Genomic DNA, 11,885 nt, shown 5'->3' with positions numbered 1-11,885 from the left:
GACCACGCTAATAAGAATCTCTTTTTACTTCTTGCCTTTTGTCAGCATTACATTATAATTGATACGAAAAATTGATATTTAAAATTATAAAATAAAATAAATTATAAAATAAAGTCAAATATGTTCCTCGGTATATCGCAATATAATTATGATATCGCATTGAACGATTCGCGCCGCTAAAACTAGAAATAATCGTTTTATTAATCGAAGAACATTAAAAATGGGAAGAATATATTATTTTACTTATTCGTAATATTCGTAATATTCGTTTTATTTCGGCAGTTAGACGGTTGGCGCGACCTTGTGTTGAGGATGGTACGGGGTGGCACGGAGCGGCGCGTCATGTTTACGTTTACGCGTAGTTACTGCGCGGTCCCTTACTGAGATTCTTAGAAATAGGTAATCGTGTCGCGTGCGATTCTTTCACATTATTTTTTAGTTATCGCGAAGTTATTATTCCCTTACCGAAGCTCGTACAAACAACGTAGCTGTGTCGCGGCTTCTTTTCACATTACTTTTTAAAATCTTATCGCGAAGAATGCTAAATATAATATGAAACGTTGTATTTTATGAATAATTAATTATTCTAGTAATCGAATTACGTGAATATTCATAAAATACAACATTTCTTATTATATATCTAGCATTTTTTGCGATTATTAAATGTTTCAAAAAGAAATGTGAAGAAGAGCGGCACGCGACACGGCATTTGTTTGTACGAACGGTATCACACGAGTCATAAAAAAAGCAACGTTAACATGAATAATACTCTCATGCAAATAACGCAATTCCTGCTTTCAAAATTAATATAGTTTAATAATTTAATTATTTTTTTGTTTTTGTGCACCTTCCGTTATACGAACCGTTTAAAAATTAAACGTAATTCTTTGAAACTATTATTGTCGATATAATAAAAGAAACATTTCTCTTTTTTATTAAATAGCCCATTTCATTGACTTTAATCACATCTTACAGACATTATCTATAAATAAAAGATTCAACTCTTTTAGCTGCTCTAAATTTATTTCGCAATGATAACGAATTGCAGATAACGTGTGTTTGATATTCGTTTGTAAAAGTTAATCGATTGCATAGTAATATAGATAATAGCTACTACATTTTTCAGATTATCTTCCCTCTCACGGGTACACCTTGACGCCCTTGGGAGGGCTCAGTACCCAGAGGATATTTATACGAAAAGAACGATTTTTCTCAAATCTAAAAACTTTCGGACCTTCGAATGATATATCTAGATAAATTTTTAGATATCGAGGAAAATCTCTCGTTCTCTTCGTGTAAAAATCCTACGGGGAAGCTAACGTACCCTCGTCGCCGATTTATTTGAAAATGAACGAACCGCAGCCGGTTCGTCGCGTCGTGCGTTTATTCGGGAGTGCCGTTCAAGAAATCGGACTCAAGTTATAGTCCGCGCGCGATTATAGTGCATTATTCGCGAGTGTTTTACGCGAGTGTCCTGTGCGAGAGGATGTCAATCCAATTCTGAGAGGAGGAGGAGGAGGTCTGGGAGAGACATCGGGCACCGGCGGAGCAACCTTGCGGTAAATATCTCATTTTTTACTTACATAAAATCAGTATTTTTCTTCTGTTCATTCTTTAGTCATTTTATTTTGTTATGATTTAAAAATGATAACTAGAAAAGAGGGTTATTTTAAAATTATTTAAAAATTTTATAAATATGTATTTTTAATAAAATGTATCTCTTTTAGAAAATGTATTATTATTTTTATAAATATCTAATTAAATGATGGATTAAAAAATTCGGTGTTTATAAAAATTATATATTTCGAAAATTATATGATTATTTTCAAGATAATTTTACGTTTAGTAAATATTTTTTTTTAATATTAATTGATTTTTTCTGCTCTGTTTTAATTTAGATTTCAATTTATTTGTTACAGAATCATCATAGCGACGTGTTGCAGATGTAACTCCGCTGTTGCGCTTCGGGTTGGTGAGTAATGAATTAATATTTTTATTGAGGTAATGGATATGTGGTAATTTCATTAATATATTATAGATGCATACATGCATCAATTTAATAAAAATGTTCGGATAAATGTATGTGTAATATTCCATACATCCGTTGCCTTAAAATGGATACGTTGTAACAGATTAGGATAAATTTAATCCTGAATACCTCTTCATTATGAAATTTATTTTGCACGTACTCTCTGTTAAATTTATAATATTACGTTACATCTAGTTTGAGTTATTTGTAACATTCCTATACATATAAGTTGCCAATGTTATTACCTACTCACAATATCTTGTTAATTTAACTAAAATAGATAGAGTAAAACTATTTAACTCAAGAAAACTATTAAAGGCTAAAATTTTGTTTATTTATTACAAATTCATACGTTAATGTGAATCTTGACTAATTGTAAATAATTCAAGCTCAATTTGATTCTCTCTTTCATTAATTCAATCTCAAAAATATGATAAAAAATATATTGATTTTTTCGACGTGGTCGTTTTGGAAAGTTTGTTACAGTTAATAAGTTATTGTTTTATTATTTTTTCTACCTATCTTATTCTCAAATATTCATTCAGGATTAAATTTTATATAAGTTGATGCAGAGAAAAGCAACATACACATATATGTATATACATATATGTATAATACATATTGTTTTCTAGGATATTCCTTCAATTATTTTATTTTCATTTGTACATATATTATTAATGAAATTGTATTGTAAAATGTCATCAACTCATTGATCTCACTTTTTCATAAAAGACATTTTATGATTATTACGATGTATTTATCCAACGCATTGACTTTAGCCTATAAACTTTTATAACTCATCCATACGTATTAACTGGATTTTATACCAATTAAAGTAGTAACATGATGTGAGATCCAATATACATTTTGTCACGAAATAGAAGAATTTTATCTCGTACTTATTTCAAAATCGCGTTCAGAGTTTTGCATTATTTAAAATAATTAATTAATTTGAAACAATAAAATGTACAGAAAATATAATTTCAATTAATAATTTACAAAATACAAAGAGATATATTTATTAATATAGGGGAAAATTATCCCTTTTGGATCTTACATCATTCATTTGAATTTCTCATTTCCGCATGCTTTGAGGTGAGATTTAGCAACGAATCGTTCGAATCGTTAAAAATACGTGTAGACTTGAATTTTATTGAGTCTTGAATTTAATTGATTTAGCAATTTTCAACTTATTCTTAAATTAAAGTTTCGTCGTTTTATTGTAAAATTTATATTAAGAAAATTAATCTAGTTTCACAATATTCGAGACCCTTGAAATCAAAATGTTGTTGATACATAATTTTTTAAAATTTAAATTTATTTCTAGCTGAATACTTATATTTTTAATTTTGAGTAAACGCGAATAGGGAATAAACGCGAAATTTATTTGTATATTAATGGAATTATTATTATTATTTCTGATAATTGTTGATATTAATATTTAATCAATTAATATTTGGCCTTTTCGCGTTCGTGTTTCGCGCATCATACGAAAGCGTAAAATCTTACGTTTATTGCCGACGATGTTTGTCGGTAGCAAAAAGGAGTGTTTCTCCTTGTTATCGATATCTGGCATATAAAGTCAGAGAATTGGCCAGGAGCAACGAAAAGTGTGTAACACCAAGTTTTTTAAAGATACATAAAGATAAAAACTAAATATTCGGGAGGGTAACTTGCTCGCAAATTGCGAGCTCTTATATTTTTTGAATTATTGTTTATTTAACACACACAAAAATAACCAACAACAAACAACAGGGCTAATGTGGAGAGCCAGTTCGGATAATCAAGCGCAAATTTTGTAGATTATTTAATTTATTGAATAAAACTTGCGCTGATTCTCATTAGCTTTGTTATTTGTTCATATTTTTGTATTTTAAAGATTGAAAGTCTGTTTAATTATTATTATTTATTGATCATTTATTTAATAAGATCGCGATTATGTTATTCCACTGAATTTATTAGTACGCGATAGGACATGCTGAGGCATTAGCTGCTGCGTTTAACAAAGAAAGCAGCTTTGCAGCTTTTGTAAAATTCTTTAGTATTGATTTATAAATTTAAATCCAAAAGGAATCAACATATCCAATCGTATTGAAGAATTTTACAACATTCGCAAAGCTGCTTTCTCTGCTGAACACATTAACGTATTATATTCGCTGTGTTATTACTTAATGAAATAATGTAGGTAGGAATACATGGATGGAGATAGGATACGCGAATAGGCACGAATGAATTAAAATACGAGTAGGTAGAACAAGTATGAATAGGTAGAGACTGTATAAACGTATGATATATGCGAATAATGATACAGTAGAATAATCAAAAATATAAATGTAAAAAACGAATATATAAATAAGTTGATAGATTTTAGTTATTTCAACAATTTAAAGTCTGTTTTCTGTGGCTGAACTAGTGTATACTTTTGGAAATTAAAGTGAGATAGAAATACGTTTGATATTTATTTAAAGAAAGAAAGAGAGCTCTAGAACAGTCTAGTGCAGGAACAGAAAATAGAACATTTAGGATATTATTTCCATTAGGATATGTCGCAAAAAATGGATATGTTATGTAGTTTACATCCACTTCTTCAGAGGGCAGTAGTGCGCGGAAGCATTTTGCGGTTATAGGAAAAAGGTTCTTTTGTCTTCTCTCTAATATCAGTATTAAAATTATTGATTGTCGATATACGATTGGAGATCACAATAGTTCTCAATAGTTCTCTTTTTCTTTTCTGCCTTGTTTCATTATGTGTTCCAACCTTTTCAACGTGTTTACACTGTAACGTACTATAAGCAATATGACAATGTGCAACACGCACATTTTATGTGAATCAATATAAATTATAAGCGTGAACCAAAGAGGCATGAACATTTGAACAATATCGCAATAAGTGTACTACACGTGGATCGTAGACTACTAAAAACGTTTTATGAATGTTTGAAGGGATAGACTTGTTTAAGCCATGAGAAAACATGAATTAAAATCAAAGGCATTTAAACGTGCTGAAAACAATTTGCTATCTAAATTGAATAATACGTTTTTGAAGAATTATCCACATCATGTAATGCCGGGTTACAACTTGAATAGGTCACCATGTATTGAGACATGGGATGAAGGGAATGCCCAGGGGCTTTACCAAGAATTTCCATATAATTGTGATTTGCCAAAACCATTATTGCCACCGGCAAAGTTGTCAAGAACAGGTAACAACAATACTGATACGATTTAAAGTGAGTTTTATTAAAATCTCTTTGTGAGTTTTATTAAAATATAACTTTTAAAAAAATTTATTAATTTGAGTATATAGTTTGTATTTGAAGTATTTAATATGAATAGGATTTTCAATTTCTTATAATTCTTAGACATAAACTTTACAATATTAATTTTAAATATAATTACATTTTTTTTTCTTTTAATACTATGCAGTACTTAGCGAAGAAGATCCAGCATTGCAACTTCTCACTTTGAAAAATCACTTAAAAGATGAAACAGATAGGCTTATGAATTACTATGAAAGACATAAAAAAGGTTGTACATAAATGTAATATAACAGATTTAATAACAACTTTTAACTACTAACTTGGTAAAATGTATTCTTGATAGAATTTGAATTACCCAAGAAAAAGATAAAGTGGAAGAAAGGATGTAAGGCAAATGTACCTAAATATATCGCAGACATAGCTGAATTGCTTGACATGGATCCGGATCCTTATTTTGAAGGGGTATATTTAACAAATTGTAGCCATTGTTGGAAAATATGAAAGAAATAAATTGTATATTATGTGATAACAGAATATTATTAATAAAACATCATTTTAGACTTACAACTGGTACTATACAGGCGGATGTTTAAACTATGTTCAGCTAAATGGTTGGGATGTCCTATTGTTTCCATTTATGGGAGACTTAGGTATTCTAGTATAAAATATATGTTCATGGATATATTAATTTGTGCAGTGTTTATTTTAGTCTTTCTTTTAAAATACTTTTCAGTTGCTGCACATATTATACCCATGGAAGATTTTATATGGAAACCATTGCTACAAAATTCAGTTAAATATAAATTACATGGATCGTTGTATGAAATTAGACAATGCAAGCTTACTGATACATGTATGTGTATTTATAACCTTAAAATTAAAAAATATATAAAATCATAATATATCTAAATTTGTTATATTAGTAATGATCTTCATTTTTAGGTAGAATTTTAGGAAGACATAAAGATCAATGTACTCTCTATACACTATCTAATTCTGAGAATCATTTGCTGCTTAATGAAGTTTACAAGCAAGCATCAAAAGTGCCATATGTCAGTGCTGATTTGAGTTTGACTAATATTAATTATCATTGTACGTTAAATGCAGAAAAAATATTGTCCTTATGGGATATAAATAGACCGTTAGTATTTCTTTATATTCTTTATGTATCTTTTTTGTTCTTTTAATATCGATGTATACCTTTATGTATACCTTTTTCAGGAATTATATTAGTAGAGGTTCTGTATTACAAAACAATACCACAACACATGATGCTTGGGGGTGTATAAGATTCCAAGAAACTGATCCAAACGTTTTGATTTACGTAGATAGATGTTGCTTGCATTATCTTGATACTAGAGTAAGAAACTGACAAGCTTTAAATCTATATTTATTTTCTTACATAAATTATAAATTTTACAAATTATCATTTCCATATCATTTCCTAAATCACTTATTTAATAATAAGAATATATTTATTTTTTATACATTAATAAAGTATCACTATTTTATTGGGCTTTTTACAGACTGCTCTTGATCAAGCATGTCTCACGTTGTGTCCGAAATTTAATTTAGAAAACTGTGAGAGTTTGTCGGTAGAAGTACCTAGTAAACACAATTGTTGTCATTATTTAGGCACTTATCATTCCTTTTTGATGTGCGATAATCGTTCTCCAAAGCATTGCGTACGACAAAAATGGACGCACCAGTTCAAGGATACTCCGCTATTGGCAGCTGTTACTAACAAGTTAATAATGTTAAATAATAATTCTAATTACAATAAAAAATTAATTGCTATTATAATAACCACTACACCGCAACTATACCGCTTATTACAGTGATGACAAGGAAATCATTATTCTGTCAACTCAAAAAGCTGGCGAGAATACAATAATTTTGAACACATGGATGGATGAGGAGAAGTCTCATTCATTTAATTTACCTTTCACACCTCCACACATTGCAGAAACGTTAAATGAATCTCAAATACAAGGAATGTGCTTAAATCCGTATTTACAAAGCAGATTTGAATTATGTAATGTTGGTAGCGCATTAGTCACAAATGTAAAGAAAGGAGGAGTATCCTTCTTCGTACAAAATTCTATTGGTATAATTATTATATCTCATTTTATCATAGTATTACTGGTATTATTATATCTTGGAACATCATGCCCAACATATTTTTTCTTGTTTTTATAGGTGATATATTTTATCAATGCATAACACACGAAGACATATTGGATAAATATTCTCCCATAAATAATAAAGCATGTTATGCATTGGATATGTGGGAAAAAGCTTTATCAGTCCAGGATGAATCGCTAGTACCTTTATCTCTTACTGACAAGTGCAGTATGCAATATATATATAAAAGTAAATTATTAAAATTTTTATTTAAATATATTTTGAATGATTAAGGCCGGATTTCACCAAATTAATTTTAATCTCGATTCAACTTTATTTTCTTATAGTTCTAAGAATTAAAAAAAAAATGAATAAATTGAATTGAGATGAAAATTAATCTATAATATGTTGATAGAAACGGGCATAATTCTAATAAGTTAAACCGAGATTAAAGTTAATTTTACATTGATGGAACCGGGCCTAAGTAACGCAAATCATGAAAATAATTTTATAGATTTTAAAAATCACAAGCTCAGCCGTCATTTAAGATCCAATAATGAAAATGCAGACAATAGTTCTGAGCCAACTTGGAAACAATCGTTAGCTGCGTTGGGATCATATATGGATCTATTAGCACCAGAACTTCTTGCTGTTTGGGACATATGCGAAACAGTACCTGCATCAGGAACGGGATCAAATCAGAAAGTTTTGAACTGGTTGGAATCCTCAACTTCAAATCATCTTGTCACGCAATCACAAGATGTATCTGATTACATTCCTACTTCTATCAATACTCAAGAATTAATTAATGTGTCGCAAGAGCACGATCTTATTGACATTGACGATAGCAGTATACTGCAAGAAATGTTCTTGCCAAAAGTTAAATCAAACTAGTAAGATAAAGTGTGTTTAAATAATTTACATAAATAGAAATTAATAGAAATATAAAAATAGTTTAATATCAAAGTTACATATTACTAACGATAAAATTATGTATAAATAAATAAAATTATTTTTAGAATAATTATTTATTGTACATAACAAAAATTAAACGATATTCATGCATAATATCTGTAATGCGACGAAATGACTGAATATGTTGTGTTTTTAAATAATATACACATATTTAAAATTTTAACGTGATTTATTTTGACTAGCGATTCCGTAGGAAAGATGGTTTCCATCTCGAAATAAGTACTTTGCTGTTGTCTTGTTGCTTGTTTTGTTCTTCCTCCATTTGCATCTGTCAATAATTATCAAATATTCAATTATATACATTCTTTCTATATTTTACGATAAAGTTAACCTTACGTTAATAAAACCGGATCTAACAAGTAACACATATGAAAATAATTTTACAGATTTTACTTACTAAAAATTTTCGTCGATTTTCTTTGAACATTTCCAATGGATTGTCGAATTGTCTATAATAATTTAGTACGTCTCGCACATCTTGTACATTTGATGTTAATATCGCTATGGAATAAAGATAAATTTTTATCATTCAATGGAGATTAATATTAAAATAATATTGATATTTATTATAACTGAAAAATTTATACTAGGAATAATAATTCCTATATACTACAGAAAATAGCAAAAATAATGCTATATAAAGTTATTTTCAAAACAAATAATTTTAAAATTAATCTTACTTTTCAGGAATGCCGCTAAGTCATACAATGTAGTATCATCATCATTGCCCGTCCATCGAGGAAGTTTAAATGCATTTTCTGGATTTAACTTCACGCTATCTTCATTCCAATCGATAACAATAACCTGTAATCGTTACATATAGTAATAACTCTAAAAAATTTTCAATATACAAATGTAATAATAAATGTAATTTTTGTAATGTGTTAATAGTTACTCTACTAAGATCACGATTGAGAGCTCCTAGATCTTTAACGTGATGTCCATCCACAAAACGTGTTGCATCTCTCACTAATCTGTACATGATGTATCCATTCGGATCAAGAGCATCCAAAATAGGGAACACTGTCTGTAAATGAAATAGGTATAATTTTTTCTTATATAAATATAATTCTTTTTTGCTAAAATATATTTAAAACAAAAAAAGTTAAAGACAATTGTACCATTCCTTGTTCAGCTGTATAAATCACAATCTCAAATTGTGGTGGAGCAACTGCTTCTAAAAATTGATCGACTCCAGGTCGCTTTTTAAATCTCCATCCAGTTTGATACTACAAATAAAACATCGTACTCATATAATATCAAGTACAAAATTAACATGTTTATTATTAGTTTTATTTAATATAATGCATGTTTGTACATGTATTTTATTATGTGCATACAAAATGTATTAGAAAGGCAAACTGAATATTTTAAATATTGATTCTGTATTTTAAATTCTATATTTTTCTAAACTATAGTTTATATGAAATAATAATTCTAAGTTACATATAAATGATATAGGTCTTTTATGAAAAAGTAATGCATCACTCACATGTGATACGTGATAGCAAATATATTGAATTATATTGAAACTTAACAGATTAGATACTTACTGTCCAATCTGGATGTACGAGAAGATCTGTCATTTCCAAAACTAGAGTATATGGTGGCTGGATATATGGATGTTTCAATGGATCAGGTAACAACTTTTCCCTACTGGGTTCTTGTACTAGCTATAAACACAATAAAAATTGTAAGATATATCTCTAACAGTAGTAAGATACAAATAAATATAATTTCACATGCTAAAATGTATTTTTGAACTTAGAATTAGAAAATATACTGAAAAAAGTTCATACAAACTATAAACAAAAGACTACAGACTTATTTTAAGCTTTTCATACATTACTTTATTATACTTCAGTTTCATATAATAAAGCAATATATATATATATATATAATATAGATATGATTAATCATAAAAGTCTCATACTCTTGTATAATAATTGAGTTCTCTCTTGACCCTCTTGTAAATCTGTTCAAAGAACGGTAAATTGGAAAATTCATCCTCGATGACATTCCCATGTTCGTCATAATTAGGTCTTCCTAGTTCGTATATTAAATAAGTGAAGCCAATACCCATGAATACACCAAACGTTGCAAACCCATAGTTCATCATTCTTCTCGATCTTTCACGATTCGCTTTTTCTTCCTCATCTTCTTTTTGTTGTTCACTTTGTTTCTTGTGAATTGTCGCTTCCTGTACCAATGATTCAGCTTCATTTATCGACGACTGTATGTTAGTTAGGTTACTAGTGATTTTTGGGCGCTCTGTTGCTGCAAATAAAAAATTTTGCTCATAAAATAAAAAACATCTAAAATATTTGTATACATATATTTATAAATTTCTTCAGGTCAAAGCAAGGACATAATATTTTTTAAATAAATTGCATATGCAATATGCATATGTATTACATCCAAGATATAAGAAAAATAAAAATTGACAGTTCCATCAACGTTAATTTTTATTAAATATTGACATTATATATTTTTGTTGTGAACGGCATGTGCGATTTGTTATGAAAATAATTTTAATTGTAAGAGGATCCCACGCTTTCAAGAAAGAGGTTATGGTCATACTTACTTTCAGTACTGTAGCGATATTTTTGCGTCGATTGAATGAGCGATATTCGGCCAACGGGCGGTCGAAGAGTACAATATGTTGTTCCCGCGTTCGCGTTGTATATTTTACACAAAACTCGTAGACTCCGCATTGCAAAGGCCATAATTTGAGGATACCATGAGCTTTCCGCCTTTCGGTGCGAATTACTGCACTAGTGCACGTACTCCTGTATTTTCCGGCCGGCGAGGCTTCATACGCGGTCGATAAATCTGAGCGTCCATCTTCCCGATCGAGGATAAATGTCGAGAGTACTTGCGAGAGGAAAATGTATGATACACATATATACATATGTATGTAAAAATGTATACATTGTACCTCGGCAAACAAGCTGAATGAACGTTACTTGTCGTTATTTTGACGTTGAAGACGTCATTATGATGTCAAAATAACGATAAATAACATCAGCTGGGACGGTTACAAACAAAATTTTTAATTGTGAGGGAAAAAACGAAACCGAAGAGCTCGAAAAATTTCGTAATTCGCGATTTCATTCTGCCGCATATGATTGAGCTATATGATTAACAAAACGGTTTAGAAATTTTTGGATTGCATTCAATTTTTATTGATACATTAATGATCTCTATATATTAATTATGAATTGTTAATATTTATATAAAGCAATAGTTAATAAGAATATTGAAGAGAGACTGAAGAAGAATAAAAATATTGAAAAGAGATTGAAGAGATACTCTAAATTTCTCGCCCCTACATTTGATTTGAATCGATCATGTTTTCGCGGGTCGATGTTTTGTCGAAGGGTCACGTGATGACGCGTCGCGAACGCGCGCGTTAGACGCCATCTTCTTTTTTCAAACAATTTCAGTTTGCACCGGTTATCTTCCGTGATGGATCGGTCCGTCGCGATGTCGCGATT

General features: G+C 29.6%; 3 protein-coding genes across 4 annotated transcripts in view; 2 read left to right on the top strand and 1 right to left on the bottom strand.

The window, feature by feature from the left end:
• Nucleotides 1-1,240: 1,240 nt before the first annotated feature.
• Nucleotides 1,241-11,885, top strand: part of LOC105153230 (uncharacterized) — a 340,152-nt gene continuing 329,507 nt past the window's right edge. The window contains exons 1-3 of the mRNA XM_087405144.1: nt 1,241-1,295; nt 1,363-1,418; nt 1,931-1,972. Of these exons, the coding sequence (XP_087261270.1) occupies nt 1,241-1,295; nt 1,363-1,418; nt 1,931-1,972 (153 nt within the window). The remainder of the gene's footprint in view (nt 1,296-1,362; nt 1,419-1,930; nt 1,973-11,885) is intronic.
• TAF1C-like (TATA box-binding protein-associated factor RNA polymerase I subunit C-like) lies at nt 4,591-10,139 on the top strand. 2 transcript variants are annotated; one of them, XM_011067958.2, is made up of 13 exons: nt 4,591-5,232; nt 5,456-5,557; nt 5,633-5,751; nt 5,849-5,939; nt 6,023-6,142; nt 6,232-6,430; nt 6,511-6,649; nt 6,816-7,036; nt 7,128-7,396; nt 7,489-7,662; nt 7,982-8,306; nt 9,280-9,430; nt 9,929-10,139. In XM_011067958.2, the coding sequence occupies exons 1-12, from the start codon at nt 4,992-4,994 to the stop codon at nt 9,311-9,313; spliced, it is 2,034 nt and encodes a 677-aa protein (XP_011066260.2). In that variant the 5' UTR covers nt 4,591-4,991; the 3' UTR covers nt 9,314-9,430; nt 9,929-10,139. The 2 variants fall into 2 exon arrangements, with proteins under 2 accessions (XP_011066260.2, XP_011066259.2); XM_011067957.2 differs by having other exon boundaries at nt 4,592-5,232; nt 7,928-8,306.
• Nucleotides 8,423-11,204, bottom strand: LOC105153232 (mitochondrial import inner membrane translocase subunit TIM50-C). Its single transcript, XM_087406039.1, has 8 exons — nt 10,973-11,204; nt 10,322-10,665; nt 9,942-10,061; nt 9,510-9,617; nt 9,284-9,415; nt 9,069-9,192; nt 8,786-8,889; nt 8,423-8,656 (listed from the first exon to the last, which is right to left on the bottom strand). Exons 1-8 carry the CDS (start codon nt 11,112-11,114, stop codon nt 8,567-8,569), a joined length of 1,164 nt encoding a protein of 387 aa, XP_087262165.1. The 5' UTR covers nt 11,115-11,204; the 3' UTR covers nt 8,423-8,566.

Source organism: Acromyrmex echinatior, chromosome 4, assembly GCF_024713525.1.
Source record: "Acromyrmex echinatior isolate Ae372 chromosome 4, ASM2471352v2, whole genome shotgun sequence".
NCBI classification, from domain to species: domain Eukaryota; kingdom Metazoa; phylum Arthropoda; class Insecta; order Hymenoptera; family Formicidae; genus Acromyrmex; species Acromyrmex echinatior.
Note: the sequence above shows the minus strand (reverse complement) of the source record. Positions and strands in the feature narration are given on the sequence as shown.